The 13,797-nt window shown below is 35.3% G+C and overlaps 1 protein-coding gene across 1 annotated transcript in view; it reads right to left on the reverse strand.

Annotated features, from left to right (window-relative positions):
- Window positions 1–1,236: 1,236 nt before the first annotated feature.
- The window catches only part of Slc12a1 (solute carrier family 12 member 1), an 81,763-nt gene continuing 69,202 nt past the window's right edge, over window positions 1,237–13,797 (reverse strand). The window contains 6 exon segments of the mRNA XM_047539705.1: window positions 1,237–1,472; window positions 2,531–2,598; window positions 3,896–4,031; window positions 10,046–10,132; window positions 12,306–12,417; window positions 12,610–12,741. Coding sequence (XP_047395661.1) covers window positions 1,337–1,472; window positions 2,531–2,598; window positions 3,896–4,031; window positions 10,046–10,132; window positions 12,306–12,417; window positions 12,610–12,741 — 671 coding nt within the window. The 3' untranslated portion in view covers window positions 1,237–1,336.

Below are 13,797 nucleotides of genomic sequence, written 5' to 3' on the forward strand. Positions count from 1 at the left end.
TCTTCATTTTCTTCTAGTCATGCTTCTGAGCAGGACGTCTGGGTTTGACAACCCTAATCTTGAATCCCAGCACTGAGAAACCTGCAGGCAAGGCCACTGATGATAGGTTTAGGCTCATATCTGATATACCATTGTATGGTGATGTTAGTGACAGAGAAGTAAAAACATGACCTAGGCCAAAGCAAATGAATTGCACTGCTTTTATTTCAGGTTCATTTCCCCCATATGTTTTCTCAGAACAAACAGTCAATATATGTTAGGAAAAAACCAAACCATTCATCAGAAAAACAATTTTTATTGGTTTGCCAATGTGATTAAATACTGTAGATAAACTAATAAAAATGAAAAAATCAGTAACCATATACTCCAAATTTTGCAAGTTTCTCCACTCACATTTTAATTATTCCTTTAAATACATGCAATCACTATAGAAAGTAACTAAATATATGATTCTGAATATATTTAATAATGGTTTGAAAATTTGTGATACTTAGTTTTCAGTTAGACATCTATAGATTTCATCTGTACTAACCACTTAATTAGAAGAAAATATGTAAAGTTACATCATCGTGGAAATTTCAAAATGTTTAGCAGGGAGAATAATTAATATTTATATGTTAAGAATAGGATATAATTAATTTAATTGGGATATATGTTGCTTTCAAATCTAGTTAATATACTTGAGCCAGCAGCAATTTCAAGCCGTATGTTATCAATAATCACTCAGATCACGCTAAGTATATTATCTGTTACATTAAATAAACCTTATTTAGGTAACCGCTTTAAACATTTTGTAGACTCAAGTACTTCTTAAAGTTTCCAGTTATTGATTTTTAAATCTTCTTTGTAGGCATAAGCCTCTCAGGAGGCCAAGCATAATCACGCCTCCTACCCAGTTGGTCTTTTCCTCTGATAACCACCCATGGTCACTGTACCAGCCTGTCAATAAGCATTTATGAAGAACCTGCTGTGGAACTGAGGCCTCTACCAGGACCTAGCACAAACTGCATTAGAAACAAAAGATTAAGTTTGCCTGGAGGAGCTTACAACCAAATTGGTAGTTTTCATGACCATAAGTCAGCACGGATTTGATTAATTTCTTGTTCATCAACAGGAATGACAAAAATGTTTTTCTTGGAGTAGTATTAACTGAGTAGGGTCTGGGGAAGCTCTCATTAACTAATAATGAGAAGAAAAAGACAAAATTTATGTAAAATCTGGTAGGACAGTGTTCAGAGGTTTGTATATCCATAGATCAGATGTTATAACAAAGTACTGGAACATGTCTCTTAATTATTCATACATTAAGTTAAAATGTATTCTCATCTTTCATGTTTTAAGAGTAAAATGTCAGAACATTTTTGTGATTTCCTCTAACCAGTAAGACAGGAGGGAGATTCTTTGTGAGTATTTCCAACCAAGCCATATACAACAAATCCGATATAGAACCTTTTCTTGCCACTGGAAGGCTCCTGGCAGCAGAAGAAAAATTAAAAATGAAAGTGAAAATTACTACAGATGGTAATATCATTAGCGCTTCTGAACTGTTTAATAACTAACGACCTACAAATTTTATTATTTCTCCCCAAATTTTTCAAATATAGATATTAAAGTGATATATTTTTTAGATAACACAAATATCTATAAAGAAGTAAAATAGACATAGACATTGTAAAGACAAATTAAAAGTATAAATTCTCAATTTTCTTTGAATAGAGTATTTGATCGACCCATACTCACCCACGCCTCTGGTGGACATGACTTTCCCCCAATAGTTTAAAGCTCCTATATTTGGGCGATAGCTTAGAAAATAGCTATTAAAACTCTACTACCCAGTTCAGGAGATCATTCTATGGTGTCTTAGATCACTTGAATCATCCTCCAGTCTAGACCATGCTTAAAGACATTTGTTTTCATATTTAGGACTCAGTTCATAAGGTAACAATGAAATAGTTAGATGTTTTCTCATGTTTAGCTAACAATCTTTAATTAAATTAATATTAATATTTTTAGTAGGCCCAGTCCTGACATTTGTAAAACCAAAGGGTAAAAAGTGAAAATGGAAAAACCAACTACCTTTTTATTGCAGTGGCCTCTTGCCATACTTCAGGGAGCCCACGAGTCTGCCATGGACATGTGGTGGCTCGGGAACACCCACCCAGGAAAGATGCCTGTGAGCCTTGGTGGTCAATTTGAGGCTGTTGCCAGGGAATTCCAGGGTCTCAGGTTTCTAGAGCATAGTCCAGAAGGAAGCCTGTGTTCTAGGTGGGCATGTGTCCTAGCCCCATGGTGGTGACATGACTGGCACAAAGTTCAGGCAAGGCCCTTTAAAGGCCATGGATATTAGTTGTCAGGGTCTCAGGGTGGCATTTATCCTCTTTCACTATCCAAAATCCTATATGGTGCAACTTTTTTTTTTTTTTTTTTTTAACTTCTCACCTGAAAAGTCATGAGCTTATAAATTGACTGATTAGCTCAGTTAACTTAAAACTTCTCTCTACCATTCTTTACTGCCTGCAATGATACTTACAGGACAATGAGGTTGGCAGCTCTTGAGTGCTCCTGTAAAAGTTCATTCAGTCGAACTTGGCGGTAACTCTGTGGACAACATTCAAATTTTGTTGAGTGCAGTACTAACAGAATTATGAAGGAGAATTTATCTTTTTACCTCAAATCACAGACAAGCAGAAAACGTCATTTTAAAAACAAGTTATTAAAAATTACAGTTTATTAAAAAAATTTAAATTCGGTGGTTTAAAATTTCTTGAGAAATTTTAGAAACATAAAGAATAAGACCAGATTGTTATTGTATTATAGTGGCTTATTAAGTTTTAGGGGGAAAAAACCAAACAGTATGGATAACAACCCAAAGAAGACAAGAATGACCAGTTTTGGGGAACAGGTTTTCAGCTAAAGAAAACTGATCAAAGCTTATTACCAAATTGATATCCTAAGAAAATAGATTATTTCCTACTCTCTTTTTCTCTGAATATTTTATCAGCTCAGGGGACTGATTTCAAATAAAACCACCAATAAACTCACTTGGAAAACTATTTGAGGGTAATGAAAGTAATATTTATTTTTATATTTCAGAACCTGAGCCTTAGATATGTGCTCTGCTCAATTAGATGGTATGACTGCTTTGGAACTGGTAGTTGATTACAGGCAGAGTTTATGATTCTAGTTCATTATTTCTTTCACTAAATCTGAAAGATTTTTAGTATTTCTTCCTCTAATTTTTTCAAGTTCAGCTCCAAATACCATTTATTCATATTTTGTAGTGGTCCCTTTCCCTTAGTGTCAAATTCAGATGTCAATTCTTCATTCTGAGTCCCTGCCTTTTTTCATTATCCTTAATATCACCAACTTCACTCAGCTCAGACCAGAAAAGAGTAACTCCTGGTGGGCACTCTAGGAAAACTCACAGTTTCACATTCATTTTACATTTTCCAGATCCAACTTTTTGTTGTCCCAACACATCATATATTTCCTTAGATACTTTTGTTAGTTTCTCACAGCTATTTTCATCAGGTTAAAATTCTTTGTCATTGTGTTAAAGTGTGGGTCAATCTACCTTTATCTGCATTGCATGCATATTATTTAAATTATTTCAGATTAATAATAATAAAGTTTGAAAGGAGACTTTACAATATGTACCAGTGACCTGTTTTTACAAGTTAAAAAATAAGTTGCTTTCTAGAAAAAAAGAAAAAGTTTTCTCAATCCTAATGTCCAGTAATGTGATTGAAAAGCACCTGACAAATACAGAAACCCTGGATCTTGAATAATGCAATTTGGTAATAGATACATTACATCTTAATCTTTAAATCAACCACTGTTTCGGTTTTCTGCTAGTTAGATAGCAAAGGAAAAATTAAGGCAGACAAGTCCTTACCTTTTCCTTGACGGCATCCAGTTCTGCATCTGTAATTTTCCATGGAGTTTCTCTTTTTAATTTCTCAGCAGTTGTTAAATCTTTGCAGCTTTCATGGAGACGATATGGTTCAATCATCTCTTCAAAGACTTTCCAGCTGAAATTGGAATTGTAAAGGAGGCCTCACAGTGGGAAACTAACTCATTATTTCACAGATACTCCAGGTATGACTGGCTCAGCTGGCTGTGGAATCAGAGCTGAATGTCATGCAAATCTTTTACGAATTATCTTTGCAGGGAATTTACTGTGAGTAAAAGCATGGTTATAGTGCTCCCTCCCTACCCATGCATGAGATTTAATGTGTTTTGGGCCTCGTTAGCTTACTGTGTATTAGATCTTCAGTATTAATGCACAAACACATAGGAGTAATTGTTCTGCAAATACATTTTCTATGTAATATAGTCAAAAACACACTGTAAACACTGTAGCCCATAAATAAGTTTCCAACTGCTTATCATACAGGCTCCATGGGAGACATTAGTCCATAAATGGAGGAGATGAACTAGGCTCTCTGGGAGTCAGATAGTGACCACCCTTACTTTTAGTCCATATGGCCTTACTTTTAGTCCCATTCATGCCAGGAGGCTGTGGGAAAGTACAAGAAGAGCAAGGGCTCTCACAAGTTGAATGGTTCTAGAATAATTTGGATGTCTGCTGCAAATAATATTGTTTGTCCTGGTGTTTGATGTTGCTGTCTGAGATTTTTCAAATGATTATTATTCAGGGACATGTTAAGGGAGAGAACCACAATCAATAATGTTTTAATGCCTACAAATCTGAGGATGTTTTAGAGCATTTAAAAATAAATTGAGGAGAAGAGTAGAAGCAGTGGCTAAGAGCTATAGAATATTTTAAAAATTGTGGAAAAAATGTCATTCTTGTCTTACATAAGAATCTCATAAAATTTATTTTTAAAACAATAGCACAAAGTAAAGCTTATAATTTATGGTAGCAGTTTCTTCAGTATGCTACTTAAAAATGATCTCAAGTATGAATAATTTTCTTTGGTTTTATATAATGTAGCTTACTTATAATTTAGTAACAGTGGAATGAAGGATAATTAGAATCCATATGCTGTTAGGTTAAGAAATTAAAATCTGAAGTGATGAGTTTAATTATCTCATCAGTTGACCTGATTTTGGGTTTGCAGATGAAAGTGCAGAGATTACAAAGGAGTAAAACCATCCCTGCCAGGGAGTCTTTGTTAAAGGACTGAAGAGATACTTAATGCAATAGATTGCTATTGTATTGACTTATTTAGAAAGGTAGATGAAGACAGGGAAGGAATGAGGCTGATGTGCCCTATTCTACTTTCAACTATATAATACTTTTATTTGCTATTATTTCCAAAAGTGTCAAAAAAAAAAAAAAAGTGTCAAAAGTGCCTTAGAGAGCTTTGGCAGTTGTCAGGAAGAGGCAAAGGTGGGGATCTGGAAACCTGGTTTTTGCTCTGGCTCTTCCATCATTGTCCTTGGCCTGGACAAACCTGCCTGTAGAAGGGGAGTGACAATGACTATTTGGAGCTGTGTGACAGAGTGATAATCTGAATGACAATGCTCTGAGAAGCATACAGGGCCTTGTAATAGGGAGGCATTCACTTTACTAAACATCCATAGGATTAAGGGTATCAATGGAAGTCCCTGTACAGATACTTATTTTGATTGGAATGAGAGTTTCTTTGTACCTCAGCCTAGATCCTAGAAAATACAGTACAAAAATGATTTCCTAGGAAAACATAAGCTGGAGGTTGTTGGTTGTCTCCTCAGCATTCATACTATGTTTTCTCATTGTAATTTGGATGGAAAGACTTTATCCCCAAGATCAACCAATTCAATTCTATACTTTCTGCCAAAATGATTAGCCAAGGTAGGTGCATAACTCATGCAGCTTGAACCAACAGAACCCAGTGCTATGCAGACCACCATGGATGACTCAGTTGCTTAGGCTGGTTCATCCTGAATTGAAGTCAGACCCGACTTCAATGACTAGGGAAGAGACAAACTTTCTCTCCTACTGAACATACATGAGCAAGTATGTAGTTCTGATTGCTACTGGCAGTCATACTTTTATAATTTAAATCAACTTTGATGATTTCATAATGGAAGGTAGAGTAGGAAACTGAAAGAGAATTAGTCCTAGATTACAAAATTTACCTTCTAGAACAAGATTAGCCTGAAAACCAAACTGTACTTGTATTGTTTAGTCATGTATGACAGTACTTTCTATCATCTAAAGTCACTATAAGGTTTTCTTTTACTTGCAATTGAAACATGCCAAGTGATATAGTAGGCTATAATGGATTTGCCTATTTCTGTTCTCTGAACTTCTACTGTTCCTTATCTATGTTTGTCTTTGATTTCTTCATCCTCAGGCTCATCCAGGAACTGGCCATTTCCATTCTTCTAACTAGGTGATCCTAAAGTAACTCAAGATTTCTATTTTAATTAAATCTGATTTTTCAAACAATGCTTTTTAATTCACTCTAAGCCAAGTAGCATGTTATTAAATACAAATGATAACTAATTAATTCAATTTTTTGAATTAATGGACTTAATAGCTGTTGTACCTTCCCCATCCTTTTTCTCAAAACAAAGTTTCAAAATTTTTAGCTCTATAAAACTTTCTCCCCAGTTCATGTAAGATTTCTTCTCTCAAAGTAATGTACTATACTTCCATTTGTAACTACTCTAGCATCTTTAAATTATCTAGTTAATTGCTTCTAGTTGCTCTTTGATTTTCATATACAGATTGTTGTCTTTTTGGTCTATGATTTTTAATTCACTCTGCACAATAAAATTGGAATTTATCTGCAAGAGCTTCTCTTTTTCTCCCACTCAATTATTTTCTCATTAACTCTGCTTTTGTACTCCCTTTCATCCTTGGCCTACCATATTTATAGATAACATTTCTTTGACAAAATACCTCTGCCAAGACTTACTGATGTTTCGTGGGGAGTTGAAAGGTTTACTAATGGAAATTCTGGGCATTTAACATTAATCTCCAAAATGGAAATCATTGGCAAACTATTTTCCCCATTTTGTATCACCTGGTGACTAAGAAAGAACAGTGACCAGGGGGATAGTTGTTGATGGTAGATAAGGGCTGCCTGGACAAGAAGGCCCCCATGAGGGATGAAAGTGAGCCAGTGTTCTGCCTGCTAAGCCTCAGCCCCTGGGCCCAGCCCTGTATCAGTCCAGAGGAAGAGTTCCCCTTCTCCATTTGTACCACCCAGAAGAGTTGCCTTATTTAAGTTGACACAATCATGCCAGATATGCGATCAGGGTCCATATGTGAGATTTACCCAATGACCATTCTTTGTTCTACATAGGATTAATCTCAGATGGAATAGCCATTACCAATATCAGACATGTGACTGTTTTATAAAGTAGTGTGGCAGAGGGCTGAAGAAAAGAGAATGACTCTTCAAGTACCCACTTCTGGTAGATGGCCTTTTTCCCTTGAGCCAGGATACATTAGCTGCTTCTTTTATTTCAGTAAGGATGGACTTTATTCCATCCATCTTTCTCATGACCTTGAAATAGGAGAGAGAAAATCTGCAAATTTTTTAACACAAATTCATTTGTTTCTTAAAAGTGGGAAGTTATTCTTTTCAATATGGGATAATGACATTGAAAAGCATCAAGTTAAAATGGTGTCAAAAATCAAATTTAGATGCCAGGACAAAAGAAAAAATGCCTGAGTACTTCATTTCTTCCCACTGCCCACAGAGTTTTACTCTTTGAGAAGAGGACAGCATGGGACAAAGCTCAGGATAGTAAGATGAAAAGTATCCACACTTGGACAACTACATAAAGAATGAAGTGGCCTAGTTGGTGTTCATCAATGCTCCCAGTGACTGACAGCTTAGAAAGGAAGTGTATGCAGGGTGATGACCATAGCAGCTGGACAGAGGTGAGTATGAAAGAAAGAGAAGAAATAAGAACTTGGGTAGAGATAACCAGAGTGATGGGTAAAGAGACAAAGGCATATAAGAATAATATAATCAGCAAGCAGGAATAGTCCCTAGCTATTAAGATAAACACCAGTAAGAAGAATCTGGCTACAAGGAGTAGGTTACTATTTGTGCCCAGCATTGAGCCAAGGCTTATCAAAAACCCATTGTTAGTAGGAAACACAGTGACCACCCTCTACACAACAGAAAATGGTACCCTCTTGCAGAGCAGTAGATCTACCCTGTCACTAAGTAGCACATGCTAAGAAACTGTTGGACTTGCTCCGTTATGAAAGAGAATGTGTCCCACCAATTAGAGCCATAAGATGAGCCTTTTGATCACATCACTGGAAATGTAAAAAAGCAATGACTTTAGGGTATTAAAATTCTTCAAATGTGGAACACTGCCAGGGATTACTGTATGACAGTCCAGATCTTATAAGAATGCTGATTCCATTTACCAAGGAGAAGTATAAATGTGTTCTTAATTTTTCTTAAGTATTTTTAACTGCAGAAACATAAAAATATAAGGCATTTGAGGTATATATAATGGAAAGAAATATTACAAAGTAATAACCAAATTAACCCTGTCAATTTTAGCTTTCTTATCACAGTTTAGGTATTTTGCAAAGCCATTTTAACTAACCCATACCTCTGGAGGAATCATGAATATCCTTAAGGAATACAGAGTTCAAGTTCATCTAATTAATGAGTAAATCTTAAATCTGAATACTTTAAGTTAGTTATTAAGTTCATATGGGATAAAAATAAGTTAAAGGAAAGGAAGAGGCAAGAAGACTTGAGGACTGTGGCATTACAGTTCATCAGGAATTGTAAGAGGAAGGAGAAATGGTGGTCAACAGAAAAGGGAAGAAATCCAATAGGACAGTGAGACCCAAACCATTCTGAAAAGTTCATGTCCACTTACCTTTGGAAGCCCCACTCCACCCTAAATCAAGCGTATTAAATTTCATCTGAATGCAACAGCAAATATTGGATTATAAACAACTGAAAATATTTTATAATTGTCAAATTATGACTCTAAGTAGTTCATTTAATTTATAATTGGCTATCACTTCTGGACAATTCTTTTGCATCTTTGGGATCTCTAGTGAGGATTTAACCCACAAATTATTTTCAAACATCATTGTTATGGGCTGAATGTGTTTCACCAAAATTCATATTTTAAGACCTTACCCCTCAGGATGATGACATTTGGAAGCGGGACCTCTGGGAGGTTCTTAGGTTTAGAGAGGTCATGAGGGTGGGGCCCCTATGTTGGATGAGTGTACTTAAAAGAGAAGGAGACCAAAGTTTCTTTCTCTTCACTATGTGAGAAAATAGAGGGAGGTTGCTATCCACATGCCAGAAATAGGCCCTTAACAGCAACTGAATCAACCAGCACCCTGATTTTGGATTTCCCAGCTTCCATAAGTGTGAGAAATAAGTCTGTTGTTTAAGCCACACCCAGTTTATGGTATTTTATCAAAACAGCCTGAGATAAGACAATAATTGAATTGATAAATTTAACAACTAATGAAGGTTAAAATTATGTTATGTTTCAACGATATTTAAATGATTGTTTCAATATTTTCATTTTTTAAAATTTTGGAGTCAATGTTTTTCCTTTTCATGCTTTAGTTTTATAGTTCCCTTCCCTCTATCACACCATAAAGTTCATAAGCCCTAAGAACTGAACCCTTAGTGCCTAAAAGCTAAAATGTCCCTTGAGGGTCCATGCTATCACTGTGCCAAAGAAAGTACAGCTGTAACTACTCCATCAGTACTTCTCATCCAAGAGGCCCCATCAGTAACTTTAAATAAGGAAACACTTTGACTGCTCAGGTCAGAATAGTACAATATTCTACTTCCTGTCATCTTTGCCAGCTTAGAAACCAAGAGCAGGAAGGACAATTCCAAACATTAACTGATCTGTATTTCAATAATTCTCCCACCAGGCTCATCTTCATCATAAAACCTTTCTTTCCATTAGAATGTACTTGATAGTTCTGTCATGATTATTTGAAGGCCCTTCTTTTTATATCCTATTGAGAATTCACTGCCGTAAACAGGTAACATTTTTACCCTTTGATAATCAACACAAAAGAGAGTGAGAGAGTACCACAGATAATCAATGGATCCTGTTAAATGTTTCATACCTCTCTTTGTTTGGCTTAATGTTGATGTCACCAATGATATGGATGTCTGCAAATTTTATCCTAAATTTGCTCAGGAGAGAAGCCATTCTGAAAATATAAGAGAAAAACAATTCATCATTGCATATTTAACTATTTTCAATCAAAGGGTTTTTGTGTTTGAGTTAAGATATCAAAAGCAATCATGTCATCTTTCAGCTTAGATTTCCAAGGCTTTTTGGATTTGATTTTCATTTTAATACTTGTTGAACATGTTTAGCGTGGAAGAAGCTATTCCACTGAAGGCAAAAAGAAACTCTAGCAGGTGCAGACACTGAGACACTGGAAAGAACAAGTCCAGCTTTGCATTCTTCTTTTAGGGAAGATAATGCAAATCTGTTCATATTCCCTAATTATTTGAAATAAAGTCAGCAAATCTGAATATTTATTGGCCACTATTGCTAATAATTAATATAGGAGTTACTGACAAACCAATAATTATCATGTTACATAGTTATATACTGGTGGTTTTTTTCCCCAGAAAACTGATAATTTTGATATGATTTTAAAGTTACAAAAATGTTGTAAGCATATGAAAGTTCTTTACTTCCATATTTTGTTTATATTCAACCCCATTTGATTTGCCATCCTTTTCCCTTTCTTTCTTTCTATCATTTATGTGCTATTTTAGAATAATTTGAGGTTATCAGGTTCTTTTATCCCTAAATATTTCAGTGAGTATTTGCGAAGGACAAGAACATTCTCTTGTATAAAGAGTATGATTTTTTTTGTTCATTTGCTTTCTGGAACTAGGGATTGAACCTAGAGGTGCTTTGCACTGAATTGCATCACAACCCTTTTTATTTTTTAATTTGAGATAGAGTCTTAGCTAAGTTTCTAAGACTAATTTAGGGCCTCCCTAAATTGCTGAGGCTGACTTCAAACCTGCGATCCTCCTGCCTCAGTCTCCCTAACTAGAGTACAATTTTTGAACTCAAAAAATGTAATAATTTTTTAATCTTCAAACCATCTTCAAATTTTATCAACTGCCCCAGAAAGATACTGGAAGTTTCAAGAAATTGAAATTATTATAGACATATTAGTTTTCATTTTAACATGACTTTTTAAGAGAAATTAAATATGTAATATTAATATACAAACTATTGTTTTAATTAAAATAAATATATGAACATATTTATAAATTCACTAATATGAGTATTTATATACTCACTAATATATGATGTGTATGTGCACATCATAATTACATCCTTCTAAAAAGGAGAAGAAAATATGAAAAATTACTGTATAAATGTCCCATCATTATTTTGTGAGTTATGGAAGTCCCAGGGCTCAGGACTCAAACATGCATGAAGGACCAAAAGCTGCTGAAGACTATGCTCCAGATTTCCACTAGAGGTTTCTGAATATGCTCCAGTCAAGATGGTATATCAGCTCTCAGTTGCTAAATTACTGAAAATACACAGAGATACACTGTGGGAAGTTTTCTTTTCTTTTTTAATTAGGAGGATTCTCAACAGTCACGTATTTAAACTTTTTCAAACTATAAAAAGAAAGTGGGACACAGATAATGTTTAGTGACTGTTGGAAAGTCCTGCAGCTCCTTGGTAGCAGGATTGGAACTAGTACCCATATGTATACTTTCAATTTAGTTCTCTTTTACATGTGCTGTGTTATGACTGATTGCCATGAATTAGCAGGTTTGGATTCTCCCAGAAGAAACACCAGCACACACATTCTTTTAGAATCTCTCTTTTTTAGCAGGATATGGTGGTGTACTCCTATAATACCAGCCACTTGGGAGGCTGAGGCAGGAGTATGCCAAGTTCAAGGTCACCCTCAGTAGTGAAATCCTGAGTAACTTAGTGAGACCTTGCCTCAAAATTAAAAATTAAAAGGAACTACAGAATTTGCAAAGTGGCAAAGTACCAAATAATATATCCAAGTATTTCAATTCCAAGTACCAAATAATATATCCTTTCTTGGATGCACTTACTTGTCAGAACAAAATAAACATTATGCAAGATAATGACACTCCCAAATTCTTTTCTGGAGACATTTGTGGCAGGGGATAAGAGGACTTGAAGACAGTGATTAGAAAAATTATGCAAATAATTTATTGGCCAAAAAAATCAAACATAAGGCCTATCATGATGACTTTGTTTATAAATCTATTGTGCCTCAAGCATACTTAAAGCTCTTAGAATTGAAGAATTGACAGATAAACTTCTGAAATGAGCAAACATGTGAGCGGTAAACTACTTACGCAATTTTTTCTTCCTCAATGCGATTGATCTTCCCTCCAACATAGATCCTTAATTTACAGTCTTTCCATTTTTTTCTGAGAGTCAAGATGTAGGGGATAAGAAGTGTTAACCCTGGAATGAAGAATAAATTAGGATGGAAAGGATGGGTATATCTAATAATATAGCTCTTCAGAAATTTACAACATTCAAGAACTCAAAAATGTTATTTTAACAGGTACCATTTTCATTTTATCTTCCCGACAGTTTGTTAAATTTATTGAGAGAGGAATTCTGCTCCCTAGTGTACATTCAGGAAGTTTTTACCTCCATCATCAAACAACCACCAGACATCCATTGTGCCTTTCCCTTGTTTCTTTTTAAATTGAGTGCTGGCTTCCACCAGTTTCTGGTTGAATTCCCCCACGTGCATCGACTGGATTGTGTTAATGCCACTGTCTGAAATGAAAGAGAAAGTGGTGCATGTAGAATGGCGATTATCAAGAACACAAGCAACAACAGGTGTTGGCAAGGATGTGGGGAAAAAGGTACACTCATACATTGCTGGTGGGGCTGCAAATTAGTGCAGCCACTCTGGAAAGCAGTGTGGAGATTCCTCAGAAAGCTTGGAATGGAACCACCATTTGACCCACTCCTTGGCCTATACCCAAAGGACTTAAATTCAGCATACTACAGAGATACAGTCATATCAATGTTCATAGCTGCTCAATTCACAATAGCCAGATTGTGGAACCAACCTAGATGCCCTTCAATTGATGAATGGATAAAGAAACTGTGGCATATATATACAATGGAATATTACTCAGCCATAAAGAATGATAAAATTATGGCATTTGCAGGCAAATGGATGAAATGGAGAATATCATGCTAAGTGAGATAAGCCAATCTCAAAAAACTAAAGGATGAATGATCTCGCTGATAAGCGGATGATGACATATAATGGGGGGTGGGAGGGGTTAGCGTTAGGGTTAGGGTTAGGTTTAGGGTTAGGGTTAAGGAGTGGGGCAAGAATGGGGGAAGGAAGGACTGTATAGAGGGAAAAGAGGGGTGGGAGGGGTGGGGGGGAAGGAAAAAAAATAACAGAATGAATCAAACAACATTACCCTATGTAAATTTATGATTACACAAATGGTATGCCTTGACTCCATGTACAAACAGAGAAACAACATGTACACCATTTGTTTAAAAACAAAAAAAAAAGTGGTGCATGTATTTGTCTTTTGAGGACACAAACAAAATAACTCTCCAATAACCTATTGATGAAAATAGAGGAAAGGTCACAAATTTTTGGTTTTTTATACTTACAAATAGTGAATTCTATTTTCCCAAGAGTGGAGAAAAAAATTGAATTCCACAATTTAAATCACTTTCAATAATAAATTTGATATTGATTTTATGATTATAATTTTCATTATAAAGCAGGGGGTTATTTTCAGATCCTCAGTAATCTATCTCAGAGTGAAATTATTATTTAGACAGGTATCAATGCTCAAT

The sequence above is a fragment of the Sciurus carolinensis genome, chromosome 2, assembly GCF_902686445.1.
Source record: "Sciurus carolinensis chromosome 2, mSciCar1.2, whole genome shotgun sequence".
Lineage (NCBI taxonomy): Eukaryota > Metazoa > Chordata > Mammalia > Rodentia > Sciuridae > Sciurus > Sciurus carolinensis.